At 49.5% G+C, this 17,038-nt stretch overlaps 1 protein-coding gene across 8 annotated transcripts in view; it reads right to left on the bottom strand.

The window, feature by feature from the left end:
* Positions 1 to 2,108: 2,108 nt before the first annotated feature.
* The window catches only part of CMKLR1 (chemerin chemokine-like receptor 1), a 49,817-nt gene continuing 34,887 nt past the window's right edge, over positions 2,109 to 17,038 (bottom strand). For 5 of the 8 annotated variants that reach the window (XM_039861821.1, XM_039861824.1, XM_039861817.1 and 2 more), the window contains 2 exons: positions 5,674 to 5,749; positions 2,109 to 5,035 (listed from right to left, as the gene is read on the bottom strand). In XM_039861821.1, coding sequence (XP_039717755.1) covers positions 3,920 to 5,035; positions 5,674 to 5,676 — 1,119 coding nt within the window. In that variant the 5' untranslated portion in view covers positions 5,677 to 5,749 and the 3' untranslated portion in view covers positions 2,109 to 3,919. Of the gene's footprint in view, positions 5,036 to 5,673; positions 5,750 to 12,879; positions 13,090 to 17,038 lie in introns of all 8 variants that reach the window. The other 3 variants (XM_039861819.1, XM_039861820.1, XM_039861825.1) reach the window with 2 other exon arrangements.

The following is a 17,038-nucleotide window of genomic DNA, read 5'->3' as shown; positions in this document are numbered from 1 at the left end:
GGGTGGTCTGATGTGGTGTCAAAGAGCATGGACGTAGGAGTAAGACACCCTGGAGCCCTCCTATCTACCATAGCTTGCTTTGTTATCTTGGGTAAGTCACTACCTGTCTCTTAGCCTTGGTTGCTAGGAAAATGAAATAAGTGGAGGGAAATTTTTCTAGACGCATACTCCTTGGAGACCGAAATTCGGGGAATGGTAAAGAGAACTTCAGGGCTTCTTCTGCTGTCTCACAACAGAAGTTGTGTGACTTTGGATAAGTCATTTGGTCTCTCTAATCCTCAGCTGCTATTCTGTGGGTGGACAGGGGAGGCAAGGGGGAGTTTGTGGCAGGAATCTCCGGCACTGAGTCCCAGTCTTGTTTCAGTATCTTTCTTCCAGAGAGATTTGTCCTCAAAGGGAGGAAGTAAGCAAGCACCCTATTGAATTATTTAATGGCAGGGCAAGTAGCTTCCTGGTTCCTCCTGGTCCTGGATACTACTCCCAGCAGCAATTTTCCAAATCTGGGGTTTGGCAACCACAGGCCCAGAGTGTCCTGGCTCCGGGCAAAGCATAGCATGTTGGGTAGGAGCGGGGTGGGGGGGCAGTGGCAGGAGGAGGGGACTGAATCACTGACGACTTTCATTCAAGTCAAATGCCACCTCCTTTTGCGGATTTCTCAAAGGGTAGTTCTCAAAACCTCAGCTCCCTCATCTGTAAAATGGGAAAGGCCTGGGCAAAATGAGTTTAAAGGGCACTCATGGCTCTCACTATTGGAATCTATCTTCTCCCAGCCATCCTGGCCCCTAAGCTCTCCAGAGGTCAGGTTTAAGCCAAACTCCTCCTTTGGCCAGTGCCAGGTCTATCTCCCCTTCTAATCCTCTACCCCTTGTCCTGCTCTCCATCCCCCTTTTTCCCCTCTTTCTCCTTAGTCTCCTTATCTCTCCCCATCCTTTCAAGGGCTGAAGAAGCTGGGAGCTCAGGCAGCAGATCTGGTTCAAAGCCCAGCTCCATTATTTACTAGCTGTGTGACACTAAACAAGTGAGGTCTGCAATCTGAGCCTCCCTTTCTGCATCCCCTACATGGGTCAGATGGCTCTCTTCTCATAGGATCGTTTTGAGGGTTCGATGAGATTTTTGTACCGACACATAGTAGGGGCTTTATAAACGCCATATTCTTTTTTCTTCATCGTCACTGTTTCTTTTGTGCTTCCCTCTCTCTTTCCTCCCCCATCCACAAATACCATATTCTCTTCTTGTCCCTCTGCCTGCTTCCCAGCACCACCTCAGCCCACCCATCACACTCAGAAGGCAGCATTGAGGCCCTATTGTCTGAGTGCCAGCCATCGAGGGAGTGCTCTTGGGCATAAAGCAAACTTGCTGCCCGTGGAGTAATTCAGGTGAACACATTTCGTGAACCACGGGGACTTGGTGTGTGTGGCTGGTGGAGATTTTCCGAAGAAGGTGTAGGGACAACACTGAAGGGGATGCCATGGTTAATTTTAAGCATTTAAAGGGAAACTATAGTCAGAACAGAAAGACTGGTGAGGCAGCCAGAAAAAGGAGGCCTGACCCAAAGGAGGAAAACAGCTGGTTTGAATTTTGCTCCTGTTCATCAGCTTTTCCAAAGATAAAAATGATTTCCAGCCTGGCCCAGCCTCCATGTAGCCCAGCAGGAACGAGGACCAGAGCCCAGGAAACAGCACCGCCCTGGGGGTCAGAGGCCCAAGTGGCTGATGACTGTCTCTGGGACCTAAAATACATCTCGTCTCATGCCTCGTGCCTCAGTTGCTTCGCCCATGAAGTTGGGGAGGGGGTGACAGGGTACACTGCGCAATATTTAAAGCTCCTTTGTTGCTCTCAAACTGTCCAAGTGCAGATTGCTGAAAGTGATCGATTGGAGGCCCTAGCTTAGGATCTAATTCAGTACTGGCTTGCCATAAACACAAGCACCCAGTGAGGGAAGGAATAGTTTATCTCTTAATGAGGTGTGATTCCAAACAGCCCGTGGCCTCGGGAGCTTGCCCCGTGCTGTATAGACATTACATCTGTTCATTGCATCTTGCCAGAGAATTGGCTTCACAAAGAAGGGAGTTGTAAGAGAACAGAATGCAGATCCTCAGAGGCCAAAGAGTTGGCCTCCTGCCAGGCCTCTCTCCCCACTACCTTCCCTAAGATCTCAGAGGTGCAGGAGTGGGGAGCCGTGGTGGGCATGTCAAGGGAGCTGGAAGCAAACTGCATTTTCCTTGCCATGTCGGGTCATTTTTGAAAACTATTTGCTAAGCTGGCTTAAAGGCCATTAAGATGTTTACATTAGACTGCTGAGGAATATATATTTATGGTCAAAAACCCAAGCCCCTCTCAAAACCATAAGACTCTGCAGCTTTATTTGAGCCGGACAGACCTAGGTTCATATCCAAACTCTGGCAAAGATCAGCTGGGCACCCTCTGGCAATCTCTCTGAGCCTCAGATACCTTATATGTGAAAGAGAAGTAATATGTAATTGTACCTAACTCAGAGCAATAAATGTGAGGAATAATGAAATATGTGTAAAGTGCTTATTATAAGAAGTGCTTAATAAATGTAGGCTATTATTATAGTCTAGAATATTCTCAATAGACATATGCTCCATAGGGCCGGGCCACCTCTGGCTAGCTGCGTGCCCTTGGGCAAGTTGCTTGCCTCCTCTTTGTCATTTGTAAATGAGATAACTAACGGTGTCCTGCTAGATAAGGAAAGGCAACAGGGCTGCATACAGGAGGAGCTCTGTGCCTCTGGCACCCCATGACCAGCATCTCAGGAGCACAGTTCAAGGAGTCAGGCTCCAGACTCTGCTTCCAGTTCAGTGACTGAGCCCTTGGACGCAGTCGTCAGCCCTCGAGATGCTTCTAGTCGTCAGCCCTCGAGGTACCCCCAGGTTGCTCCTGGCAGCAGATTTTGGACTAGTCTCCAGCGAGTCTTTAGGAAGTTGAGGAGGAGGAGAGGCCTTTCTTACTCACCTCTTGCCTTGGAGTGTTTTACTCTGAGCAGCTCCAGCCAGAGTCAGTGGATTAGGGAAGGCGGGAGGAAACACTGGAATGAGGTTGGGGCTTCTGGTGAAGCTGCCCCCTCAACCCAGCCCCCGGGAAACAAATGCAAAGTGAGAATAAGGCTTGGGGGAAAGGACTGGCACCACCTCCACCCCTAAAATAGCTATAGCCCAAAGCACCATCATCCTGGGAAGTTCTAGGGTGAACTGCTCCATGCCACACCCTTTGAAGGGTCTCCCCACTTGTTGCGGCATTCCTTCCCCCAGGCCCCAACTCCTCATTGCACCTTGCTTGTCTTGCCCTCAGAAAGAGCCCACATGGCTCTGTAGGGCCTGTTTCCTGTCTTCCCAGCTGATCTGAAAGTCAAATGAATGGTCTTGAAAGTTCACTGGCTCACAGGTCACCTCCTTCTCCCAGGTAACCTGTGCGTTTACACAGGCCTTAACCCAGAAGGAGGGCTTGAGTAGCAAGATTTCTGGCCCACTATTGAATAGGTATGTAGGGCTGGGTGTGATCTGCACGCAGTGGGTTTTCTCCTAACCTCTTCTGTTCACACCAAAAATAAACCCTCTGAGGGCTTGCGTCATTCCTGGGAAGCACACAATAGGTAGCTTATGCTGATCCCAGTTCATGGCAGTGCTTTCGAGAATTCTCCCTTTTTTGCTTTGTCAGTCAAGGCCAAATAGCATGGGATGCTGGTCCAAGGCTGTGAGCCACATGTCATGCCCTATTCACCAGGCCACTGGAAGAAAAGGGTTCCAAGCCCTGGATGCCCAGCTCAAAACATTGTTCAGCCCTGTATAAAATATAGTGGGCATTGGTGGGTACTGAAGAAGTTCCTGCCATGGCCTTGAGAAGGCATAGCTTTGGGCTCCGTGGTTGGGAATGTCCATTGGGGTCTCCCAGCCGAGGCTCAGAGCATGCTGGTCTCCCTCTCATTCATCGAGGACCTCTCGTTTATCGATGACATCTTGGTAAAGGTCCTGTGGCTGGCGTAGGAGGAGTGGCCTGTGTCTTCACTCAGAGCATTGACCAGGCGAGAGAAGAGGGCCACCCTGAACTTCTTGAAGTCCTGACCCATGAAGACATACAGAATGGGGTTCATGCAGCTGTTGGCAATGGCAATGACAGTGGCTAGGGGCAAACCCAAGCTGAAGATGGAGCCAGGCATGGTGGCGTGGTGGAGTTCCAGGAGATAGAGCGTGTGGTAGGGGCACCAGCAGAGGAAGAAGGTGATGATGATGGTCATGATGATCTTGAAGGGCTTCTTGGTCTTGGCCAGGCGGTTGCGCCGCAGCTTGCAGACGATGATGAAGTAGCAGGCTGTGATGATGAGGACCGGGACCAGGAAGCCACAGAGGAAGCGGGTGATGGTCACCATCATGTGCCGGCTGAACCCCACAGAGTCCATTCGGGGGTAAGCAGGCCATGGGGAAGAGCTGGCCGCTGACAGGCTAAAGTTGTTGAAGCAGGATATCTTCCCATGCAGATGGGCTGTGTCCCGGAACACGAGGGATGGGGAACTCAAGAAGAAAGCCAGGACCCAGATAACCACGCAGGCTATGTAGGCTAGCCGCACACTGCGATGGTTCTGGGACCAGACAGGGAGGAGCACAGAGATGCAGCGGTCGAAGCTGATGACGGTCAACAGGAAGACGCTGGTGAACATGTTGTAGATAAGCAGGAAGTTGCTGATCTTGCACATGGCCGTCCCAAAAATCCAATGGTAGTCCATGGCAGCATAAGCAATGTGGATCGGGAGGAAGACATTGAACAGGAAATCTGCCACAGCCAGGTTGAGGAACCAGATGGTGTTCACCGTCTTCTTCATCTTGAAGGTGGCGATGAAGATCACCAAGCCATTGCCCAGGACCCCAAGGAAACAGACAATGCTGTAGACCACAACCAGGAAGATCCTGAATACCCTGCTTCCCGGGGGGGAAATGTCCTCCAAAACCATGATGGTCTCATCTTCGAGGTACTCGTCGTAGGAGGCGTAGGAGGCGTTGTAATCCTCGTCCCCCATTCTCTGTAAGGGGAAACATGGGTCATTACCGGAAACTTTAATGGAACTGGCTTTAAGAGGTCCACCAATATCAGCAGGACCAACTTTGTTCTCCCTGGCTCTGAGCAAGGCAAGTTTGGTTGTTTAACTACTTTCTGCTTTGCTATTTTATTTATTTAACGAATTCCTCTCCAGCACCTCCTACATACACGTACTGTTCTAAAGGCTTCACATATATAAACTCTCTTATCCTCACCACGACTCAGTGAGATAGGTAGGTTACAAACTCCATTTTACAGATGAGGACACTGAGGCACAGAAAGTTTAAGTCACTTGCCCGAGGTCACACAGCCAGGAATCAAAACCCAGCTTCAGAGTCTAGTCTCTGGACAGCCATGTTTTGCTGCCTCTCTGGGATCCTCCCCTCCCTGTTACAGTACAGCGGGAGAGATGAAGATTCATCAGAAATTTCTTTAATTATGAAAAAACCTCAATGATGTTAATTGCAATGAAGATGTGCATAATGCCGTGAACTTGGTTCCATTCATGTTTCCAAAACCCAAGGGATAGCCATGCTGGCATTCTCCAGTGCTCCCACCTTGTTAGTGGACTCCCACTGGTGCTTTTTGGAGATATAAGTTCAGACAGGAAGAGTCCCTCACCATTCACTGTTATGGGGTCCAAAGCTCTCCAGTGTGGGTCCTCAGCCAATCAGTCCCTCTGCACAGCTGGAAACACCTGTGGGGAAGAACAAGGAGGCAGCAGTTGGATCCCAGTCTAAGGGCCAGAGTGCCGGGTGGACTCAGAGCCAGAAATAGGACCTGTTGTTACTCTCAATTTACAGAAGAGGAAGCAGAGGCTTGGAGAGGCTAAGCAACATGCCCGAGGTTACTCAGCTATGAAGTGGCGAAGCCTCTTAAATCTAGATCGGCTACTGGACTCTTCATTCCAAACCTCATTTCCCCACCATAGCGCATCCATAAATGAGAACCTGAGTCAGGGGTGGGTGCAGGGGAGAGCATGGATGGCTCAATGCAAACACCATCAAGGCAGGACCCAGAAAACACCATTCCAGGCAATGTTGGGCATCCAGAAGACAGAAGAACTGTTCGGAGCACCCACGATGTGCCAAGAACTATAATGCCCTCATCTCATTTTGTCTTCCCAGGGCTCTTCCAAATGCTGTTATTACTCATTTTGGAGCTGCAGAAACTGAGGCCCAGAGAAAGAAGTATTGTTCTCACTGAGCATTCTCTGGTCCCTGTGGGGACCATGAATTAGAGACAGACTCTGCTGTAACATCAGTCTCATGAGGAGGCAGACACAAATACACTCACTGAGGACCTACTGAGAACGTAACTGGTCCTTCAAATAGTTCCTGTAACACCATTGTTGGGTATTTTTCCAGTTGATGGGAGAACAAACTGAGACACTGGGAGTTTGCCAGTTTGGGAGGTCTGGAAGCAGTGGTCATATGCGTGCTTCAAATCCAACCTCGGCCACTTACCAGCTGGGTGGCTTTGAACATATGATTTCTCCCCTCTGAACCTCAATTTCCTCATCAGTAAGATGAGAATAGTCACTTCACAGAGTGTATATAAGAACCACAGGCATCAGGAACGTGGATCATTTGACTTGGTGCTGGCACACAGTAAAACTTCAATAAATGTTACTGATTACATTTTGGCCCAAAAGTAACAGCTGATGAGCAGCCAAGCTGGAATTTGAACTCAGGGCTCTGACACCCCAGACTCTATGCACTTTCCACCACCCAAACTCTCTCCATCTTGACAAATGTGCTCCGAACCGGATGTCTTAGCCTGGTGAGACTATTGATCGATGCTTCATTATCAAGAAAATTCCAACCTTTCTCCATCTAAATTCATTGCTGGTCCTTCACGGGTTTGGGGTTATATTTTATTGCATAAAAACCATCTCTTGCTTTTATTAAATAAGAGCTACTTGGGAAATTCTATTGAGGACTCTGGGCTCCACGGACTCAGAATTTGAGCTTCGGTATCATCCCACTCTGCTGGGAGGACATTCCAGAGGTGACCAATGAGGGGTCCCCAGGGCTTCCCAGAGCACTAGAATTTGGAGGGTAGATGGCAGCACTGCAGCTGACCCTCCTTAATTGGGGAAAATGTAACCAGTGTTCATGATAATAATGAATGCTAGGGACTATGCTGAACATGTAAAACAGGTGGTCTCACTTTAGCACCAACAAGCCTGAGGAAGCTGAAGACCCTTGCATCCAGGAAGGTATCCAGGAAGGAAGTGGCAGAGCTGAGATTTGAACCAGGTCTGCAGAACCTGGGCTCTTACCATCCTCCATGCTGCCCTGAAATCATGATCTGATGACAGCCACTGAGTGTATCCTTGAGGAGGAAATGACCATATCCACATTATCTGTGCCAGACTGTGCAGGCCCCAGGGACAAAGAAATGGCTTTCTTAACAGTAAAGCTGCCTGAGCTCCAGGCATCACATTTAAGTTCCAGGCGGAAAGAAGGGAAAAGATAAAGGAAGGGTACTCCACAGGAGCTCACAGTCACAAGGCAACAAGGCAGAGAAAGTGCTGATGGGGGGAAGGCCAGGATGCTCAGGAGCCCTGAGGTTCCTCCGACCGCCAGCCTGAGAGTCTAAGGCTTCCTCGGGCAGGCAGGGTCTTCCTAGGGCCCCGTGAGGCTAAAGTTTTAACTCGTTAGCTGAGTTTATGTTTTTGTTTTTGTTTTCAATGAGATCTGAGGTACTTTTATTTTATTTGCATTCTGTAGAGCATTTTATTTTTTTATTAAATGTATTGGTGTGACATTGGTTAATAAAATTGTATATTGCATTGAGTGTTCGCCACCCAAAGTCAAATCTCCTTCCACCACCATATATTTAATCCCCTTTACCCTAATCTACCTCCCACTTTCCCTCTGGTAACCACTAAACTGTTGCCTGTGTCTATGAGTTGTTGTCTGTTTGTCTTGTTCATCTGTTGCTTTCAGTTTTATATACCACATATGAGTTTTAAAGGACAACTGTGAGTTAAGACAATGGAAGAAGGGAGGAGGGAGACCATCTCCCCACCCCCCAGCAATCCCCCGTTTTTGGCATGGGGAAAGGTCTGAGCCCCAGGAGGAGGATGAAAAGGAGCAGAGACTCAAGCCCCAGCACTTTGCATTGCAGCTTCTGCAGATATGCCAGGGACACAGATAACGTCATGTCTAGCTCTCCTGCTGGGCTGGGAGCAGCTCAGGTCAGAGGCCACATCTTTTCATCTTTGAATAGGGGCCAGGCTGAGCCAGCAAAGGGTGGTGCTGACATCCTCTGGGCATTTCATCCTGAGAACTGAGTGAGTCAGTGTCTTCTCCACCTTCTAGCCCCTTGGCTCTCTCCCTGGAGGGGAACCCTACTCACAGGTTTGTATTCAGCCTCCACTCTGTCCCCACATGCAGCCCTCCTGTCCTGAGCCTGTTTCTGTCCCCAGACCAGACAGTACTGGGCTGAGTGATCAAGCACAAAGATACCATGGCCCAGCCAGGCTGCCAGTGTCCAAATCCTCAGTCTACATGAACTTCCTGTGACCTTGAACAAGCTAGTTACCTTCTCTGCACCTCAATGGTCTTATCTATAAAGTAGACATGATAGGACTAAATGTCACATGTAAAGCACTTAGAACAGGGCCTGTTATGGGGTAGGCACTATGTTGTTATTGTTATTATTACTGTTCTTGTTGTTATTATTATTATTATTATTATTATTTTATTATTATTTCTCAGGCTTCCACTCTTAACTCCCTTGTAAAATGGCCTTAGCCTGGGAACATGGGAGGGGCCAGGAAGGCCAGAGGACCAGTTCATCCTGCCCACTTGTCTCCCAGCTCTGGATTCAAGGGCAGGTCAAGGACGACACAGACAAGGAGTTTGCTTCTCTAAGCTCCAGTCTCCTCATCTCTCCAATGGAGATAAGAACCCCTCCCTATGCTGTCAGGAGGGTCATATGAGATAACAGGGAATCCTTTGCCAATTGTAAATTGTAAAGAGCTATAAAATTCTAGTTGTTTGTATTTCTTAAACCATCCACAACCAGGAAAAAAGTATATGTAACTACATATACATAATACGTGTATGCACATAGGTAACATTTATTTGAATGCTCCATTATATGCCAAGCACTGCTATGCAGGACTCCAGGCAATGCTTCCAACCGTCCTGCAAGGATAATGTTAGTTTGCAGGTAAGAAAATGAGGTTCAGAGAGGTGAAGCAACTTGGCTGAGGCCACACAGCTGGGAATTCTGACTCCAGAGTCTGACTTCCAAGGTTCCCAAGTGAAAAGTCTCTTTGGCTCCCCTGCTTCCTCAAGGGATTAACTGTTCCACCTCTCTGAGCCCCCTAAGCCTCAGCTTTTAACCCTGAGGACCCAGACCTTCATCATGTTCTTGATCCTCCACAGGGCTGCTTTCCCTGAGCCACCTTCCCAAGTTTCCCTTCATCTTTCCTTCAAGGCTACATGAAAATCACACCCGCAAAGCTGTGTAAGTTCTGGTCAATGACGTCAGCCCCTGCCTCTCTTGGGCTGCCCTTTATGAAGCCCCCTGCTCAGTGAGAAGTGCCCCCAGAGAATTCGAGGTCATAGATAACATGGCTTTTCCTGAAAAACTGGGCTGCTTTCTTATTTTTGATAATTCAAGTTCTACAACTGATCACATTTCCCGTTTTGATATGGCCACAAGGAAGCTCAGTCACATTTGCAGGTCAAAGGCAGCAACCTCATTAACCCTGCTGGTCTGCAGTTTTCTGCATTGGTTTTGGTTGGTCCTTATGTCTACAACTAATTATACTTTATACTGGTTTCAGTTCCTTGTAATAAATAATGATTGGTGCACGCAATAGCTCGAACACTACACTAAATGCTTTAATTGCATTAGCTCGCACACCTCAATGCCCAGGAGTGGTACTGCTATTACTCTCAATCTAAAGGTAAGGAAGTGAAGCTAGTGTCACACAGTCAGCTAGTGACCAATGCACATCCAGTTTGCTCTGACTCTGAGCCCTGCTCTTAACCACCTTGTTTTCCATGTCTGTTCACACCCTTCATGATGCCTCATGGTCCCCCAGCTCCATCCTCCAGGGACACCTCCTCATTGAACTCCTTTTCCTAGTCTCTCAAGGAATTTACCTTCCCCAGTTTTCTGGACAATCTGGCTGAGGTCTGGGGCAAACATGGGGATAATGTGCCAAAGATGACATTGCCCATCACAGCCCAGACAGGCATGTGAGCCTGTGGCCAGCCTGTCCGCTTTACTGCCCTTAGCTCCCCAGAGAACCCAGAGGTCAGATGAGTTGTCCTGGCTTGGCAGGACAAGATTCTTCCTGCGACCCTGAACTCACAACTCATTTGAAACCAGGGCCTAGAGCTAGTCTGCTCTGAGACTCCCAGGACAGACTCCCCAGGCCCGTCGTGGCTGTCCTTTCCTTGAGACAGTTCCTATAGGTCTCCAGGAGATAATACCAGGAGGGATCTGGTTCAGGAGGCAGAAAATCTGCTGTGACATCTGAGCAAGTTGCTTATCCAGTCTGAGCCTCGGTTGTGCAATCTGCAAAATGGGAATAATAGTACATGCCCTGCCTGCCTCTCAGGGCTGCTAGGAGGATGAGCTAAGGAAGTAAATATGAGCTTCTGGAGGTCAGACGAGAAGGTAGGTGGTTTCTAAATCCCTTCCTTTTTATAACTTTTTATAACTTTATTTTGAAATAATTACAGACTCACAAAAAGTTACAAAAACAGTACAGAGAAGTCCCATGTACCCATCACCCAATTGTCTCTGACAGTGGCATCTTACATAACTCTGGCACATTTCCTGAAATATTGCTGGACAAATGAATGAATGAACAAATGGATAAAGTAAGCAAATAGATGGATGAATTCATACTCTTTCTAGCTCACTGGGTTGATCTGGAAATTAGAAATAATAATAATGACAACGATGATGCCATGGAACAAAGCACAGTAGAACAAAGGGATTAAGAGCCCAGAACACAGCCTCATAACCACCAGTGTGGACTCTTGTCTCTACAACCTACAAATTGTGTAATCTTGGTCACTTTGTGTCCATCCTATATTTTCATGTTGAAAACTAATCTCCAGTACAACGGTATTCGAAAGTGGTGCCTTTGGGGGATGATTAGGTCATAAGGGTGGAGCCCTCATGAATGGGGTTAGTACCCTTACAAAAGGAACTCCAGAAAGCTCTTACCCCTTCCCCCACGTGAGGACACAGTCTATGAACTAGGAAGCAGGTTCTCGCCAAACACCAAATCTGCCAGCACCTTGATCTTGGACTTTCCAGTCTCCAGGACTGTGAGAAATAAATATTTGTTGTTTAAGCCACCCAGTCTCTTGCATTCTGTTATAGCAGCCAGAACTGACTAAGGTCCATTGCTGAAACTCGATTTCATTACAACAGTCTAAAGCAATGGGGCTAATCCAAGGACCAAACTCCTGGGGCTGTTGTGAGGGTTGAATAAAGGGTGTTGTTAAGTACTCAGGCACTGACTGCCTGGCACGTGGAAGGCTCACCGTAGATAATTAATTAAGCCACTTGCTGTGCACGTGTCTCACCCAGTTCTCAGGACAGCCCTTCCGGATTAGAACATGATTATATCCATTTTCAGATGAGGACACTGGGGAGGTAAAGTAAGCTCTGTGAAGCATTTTGCACTGTTGTTAAGCTTAAGGCCACTATTATTTTTGTTTTTGTTGTCGTTGTTGCTAGTGGTGGCTCCATCTATATTGCGTGCCCACCAGAGTTTTTATTAGCACCTGGTTCTGACCCTTCTTGCCTCCTTCATCTCCACTCTGTCCCCAGGCCTCTCCCTCAATGCTAAATCCTACCTGCGAAAACCCCCCCAGGCCACCATCTCCACAAAAGGCCTTCTAGGTAACAGACGCTTGTCCTTCACCAGCCCACAGCTCAGGGCAGGTGCCAAGCCCGTTAGAAATGTTGCCACAGACTCTTCCAAGTAGCCCTGGAGGAGGTTCAGCAGCCTTCGCTCCGAGGCTTTGGAAACCTAAAGCTTGATGCCTGCTGTTATCAGGCAGCTCAGGCTGCTATAACAAAGCACTGCAACTTGACCAGCAGACTTTTTCTCACAGTTCTAAAGGCTGGAAGTCCAAGATCAAGGTGTCAGCAAGGTTGATTTCTCCTGAGCCCCTTCTCCTTGGCTTGTGGATGGCCACATTCTCCCCGTATCCTCACATGGTCACCCCTCTATGTACGTCTGCGTCTTAATCTCTTATAAGGACACCAGTCAGGTTGGATTAGGGTCCACCTTAGTGACCTCATTTTACCCTAACCACCACTTTAAAGGCCCTATCTCCAAATATAGTCACATTCTGAAATCCTGTAAGTTAGGATGTCAACATGTGGATTTGCAGGGGGATGGATACAATTCAACCCGTAACACCTTCATCTGTTATTACTGTTATAACTTAGCATTACTCTCTGTGGTTTCTCCAGATCACTCCGTGCTCGGGAGTCTTACCCCCAGCTCTCTGCCCCAAGGCCTGGCCCATGCTCCACCCTCCACCCTAGGCGGTATCCTTATAATAGGCCACACACACACACACACACACACACACACATCGTGCCCCCAGTGGGAGATTTACAATCTCTAAACCCAACAAGGAATTGCCATCTAGAATGTATAAGTAACTCCTTCCTGCAAATCCAAAAAGACAGCAATCCCAACAGAAAAATGAACAAATTATATGAACAGGTAATTTACAGGAGGAAACCCCAAACCCAAGCAGATGACAAATTGATACTCAAAGACATGCAAATGAGAATCACAACTAAATGAGACTTTGTACCTACCAGACTGTGGCAAGGACTAGAAAGCTGGCATGGATACCCCCCGGTTTGATGGGGTGAGGCACGGGTTCTCATGCCATGCTGTGGAGACCCATGAACCCCTGTGCGCCTCACAGTCCCCCAAGAAACCACACGCCAGGATGCTCGTGGGCAGTGTTTGCAGAGGTATCCCTTAGCTTCAGTCCTCCAGAAACTAGCCTCAAATGAGGATTCCTGCAAAAGTGATTTATTTATTAAGAAAATATTCCAGGAAATATCTGTAAGGGAGTGGAAAAGTAGGATTGGGAAGGGGAGGAGGCTGGGCAAGGGTGCAGAAGGTGGCCTTGGCTCACTCTGGGGGCTCGGAGAACAATGGAGGTCACATGCCAGGAGGCTGAGAATTTATATCACTGCCCCCTGTCCTGGGGTGTGCGTTTCTTCCACAAAGAGCTACAGGTGCGAGCTGTCAGGAGCAAGAGCCCACAGGGAGACTGTCTACACGAAAAAGTCAAGGATCCAAGGGATTCAGGCAGCGTACAGATGCATCTGCCAATGGCTGGAAGAGAGAGATGGGTGAATGCTATGCAGCTGTTAGAAGCAGCAGATTATCAACTGCACACATGGCCACAGAACACGAAGCACCTTGAAACCACCCACCCTCACAGCACTTAAGTGCATTGAAAACATGCACTTAAAAACAGCATCATGCGTAAAACGGTAATGCACATTTTGCAAGACCACGGCCAAATCACAAGATACACATTGAACAAATTAGAATAGTTCCCTGGGAGCGGAAATGGGAGGGAGAGGAGTAGAAAATGGGGCTAAAAGGAAATGAATATAGTGAAGAAAAAAAACAAGACAAGTGCGGGGGCTCCCAGAGGCCAGTGATGATGCAGATGAGGGTGGACAGACGGGTGTCATTATGTCAGCCCTCTCTCCTCTCCTGAGGTCCAGAAAAACCCAAAGCAAACAAGCAGACACACCAAACCCCTGCCTGGGGTTTATGCTCCAGTGGTGCGTGGGTCACTGAAATCCCTGAGGAAGCCACACTGGACAGGCCAAGGGCCAAACAAGCAGCCTTGTCCTTGCCCCAGGGGCCTTGAGAGTCCCACCCTGCCAGCCTCCTCTGTCCGGCAGGGAATGAATGAACTTAGAGGAGGCAATGGAGGTAACAGCATCAGCCCAGTTCAAGGTGGCTACGCAGTGACAAGGTGCTGGTACCTCCTTGGCAAGCCCAGAACCTATCAGGCGCCAGATGGTCACCAGGCAGAAGATCCCACTGCAGATGGCCCTCGCCACCGCAGACCCTTGCTGGGAAAGGGCCTGGGGCTCAAGGTCACATCTGGTTCCTCCTGCCACAGAGAGCGAAAACCTCAGGCAGATGTTCTTCGCTTAATTTATTTAAAAAAAAAAATGTTAATAACCCTGACTGCATTTCAGGCACGGTTCTAAACACTGTTACAGATGCGGAAACAAGCCCAGAGAGGGTCAGTGAGGTGCCTAAGGTCACACAGGTAGCTCAGATAAGCAAGGTAGATCAAATTAGTCAACCTGGACAGAGAAGGAAGCTCAGAGCCTGCTGAAATGCCAAACTCACTCTCTTTCCTTGTCCACTGCCTCACCTTCTCAGAACATTCCAGAATTCTCTGGCTTTGCCCCCCAGCGGAACCTCCCAGCAGCCTCCATGAGATCAATCTAACAGGGTTCTGTGTATGCATTTTACAGAAGGGGCAAGATGAGGCTCCAAGTGCCTTGGGATTTTCCCTTAAAGTTCCTCTGCCTCTAGTTAGTGGCTCAGGTGGGAATGTGTCATGATGCCAGGTGCTTCGGGAAAAGCCCTTTGGAGGCAGGGCTCATTCATTCATTCGTCCTTCAAGGATGTGTGGAATCTGCTGCTCTCTGGCCCAGGAGAGGAGGCTGAAGTACATTGGATGCACCTTTTCTCCCCTGGACCTTTCCCTAATCCTGCAAGGTCAATGTCATCAGTCCCGATATAACAAGGGAGGTCTGGGGCCCAATGGGAGGAGAGCTGCTTGCCTAAGTCACACGCCTGGTTAGTGGCAACGTAGGCATTTGAATCTGGGTCCTTACGAATCCAGGGCCCTACCTCCTCCAGCTGCTGACTGTCGGCCTGTGTCCCCATGGTCTCAGAGGAAAGCAGAACTGAGAGGTGGCTGGGCAGCAGAGGTATGCTTTCTACTTTCTCTCCATGTTACTGCTCAGGCCTCTCGGCCAAAAGCACACCCCGAGTCAGCAAAGGACTCACTCCCTTTCTGGCCATGTCTGTCTGTCTGTCTGTGTCTATTTGTTCATGTTCCTCCCTTTCTCTTAGCTCTCGCTCTCTCTCCCCAACCCCCACCCTGCATGCCTCTCTGTGTGTCTGACTCTTTCTGCCTCTCTCTTCTCCACAGAGGAGTCTCTGTCTCTGTCTCCCTCTCCACCTCCCCTCCCCTCTGAGAAGCTCAGCAGCCCCTCACCTGCTCACATCACTCACCTGCATGCCTAGCCCAGCCAAGCCACCAGCAGCCGCTCACTGGCTCTCCCAACCCTCTGCTCTCCTGTCGCAGACTGCCACTAACCTCCTCCCGGCCGCAGGCCGTAGGCCCAATGCAGGAGCCTTATTTGTCCTGTGGGTGTGGGAGCCCATCAAGGAAACTGGGAGCTCTTCCCTAGTGTTTGGCCTGGCTCCTGTCCCCATCTCCCACCTCCCCCACAACCCACCATGACAGCCCAGTTGGGTGGCCCCCATGCCTCTCCTCCAAAGCTCTTGGCTGCCGAAAGGCTTTAAGGGGCTGGGAGGTGCCTTGGAGGACATCTCATTTTGTAGCTGAGGAAACTGAGGTCCAGAGAGAGCGAGTAAGCCCCCCACCCCTACCCCAAGCCAAGGAGAAGAGAGCCCTGGGCTGTCATGTGTGGTGTATCCCCAGAGCCTACAACTCTACATGGCACTTCCGACACCTTACGCCTCACACTGTATCCTCACTGCATAGGTTTGCAAATGGAAGCTCACTCAGAAAGGTGAGGTGACTAACCCTGGCTCACACAGCCTTTAAGCATCAGCCTAGGATTCGAACCAAGGAGTCTCTGACCCCCAAACATTTGCTATTTCTACTCACCCAAGATCACAGCTTCAGTCAGTAGCTGAAATGTAATGGGGCCTTCCAGGCACCACTCTCCCCCTCAAGCAGCCTCCCCACTGCCCCCAGGCCCGGCTGCTGACTGTAGGTCCTGATGTCTTCAGCTCCTGCCTGAGTTCCCCGGGTGGTCCCATCTACCAGTTCCTGTCCCTTCAGGACGGACAGAAGGGGTCTCCCAGCCCCCACAGATGGCTCCAGAAGACACCTCAGGGGTTACAATTTCTGGATTCCCAGCTCTGAGAAACTCAGAAACCTCGAAACCACATAGCGCCAGCAGATGTTCCAACAGCAGGCCTGGCTGCCAGCCCCGGGACAGAATTAGCTCTGTGTTGGGAGAGAATTTCCTCCCTGGTCCCACGCCCACACTCGGAGCTCACAGAGTCACTGCAGTGGGACTATAAGGTGCTGGCTGCCTAATGGGCTGTCCCATTTTCTTTTGGTTGGGATGGGGCCGCATGTAAGCTTAGGGCTCTGCAGGGGTGCGCGAAGCCCCTGGCCCAGCACAGCCGACCTTTTCAGAGGCAGAGGCCTCAGAAACCTCCAGTAGCTGATGAGGACACAGAAAGAGCCCGAATATCTACTCCTCTGCTTGGCTTTTCCTCATTAGAATGACACTCCTTCCTCCCAGTGGGCTCTGTCCAAAATCCTCTCCTTGCTGCTCTGCGCCCTACTGGCTGATCCGCAGGAATGACATCAATAGGCTCCTTGCCATCTGACCTCTAGTTGGGTTTGATCAATGAGGAGCCCAAGGGTGGGGATTGCAGGGTAGCAGAAGAGCAAGGTCGGGTGTTTATCCTCCCAGCTCCCTTCCTGCAGGGTCTCCACGAACTGGCCACAGCAACCTTCGAGGCAGTGACCACTCCCTCCTCTGGCCCTCAGCCTGGGGCGGAAAGGTCTCCTTCCATCCTACACCTTGCTGCATCATCCCTGATACCATCCACCCCTTTCTAAGTCCTCTCTTGCCTAAGCTCTCATCAGTCACCCCCATCTGAGCAGGAAGTTCGTCTCCTGCTGAGACTCTGACGGAGAACCCAGACTCTCCC

This window comes from Pteropus medius, unplaced genomic scaffold, assembly GCF_902729225.1.
Source record: "Pteropus medius unplaced genomic scaffold, Ma_sr-lr_union100, whole genome shotgun sequence".
Lineage (NCBI taxonomy): Eukaryota > Metazoa > Chordata > Mammalia > Chiroptera > Pteropodidae > Pteropus > Pteropus medius.
Note: the sequence above shows the minus strand (reverse complement) of the source record. Positions and strands in the feature narration are given on the sequence as shown.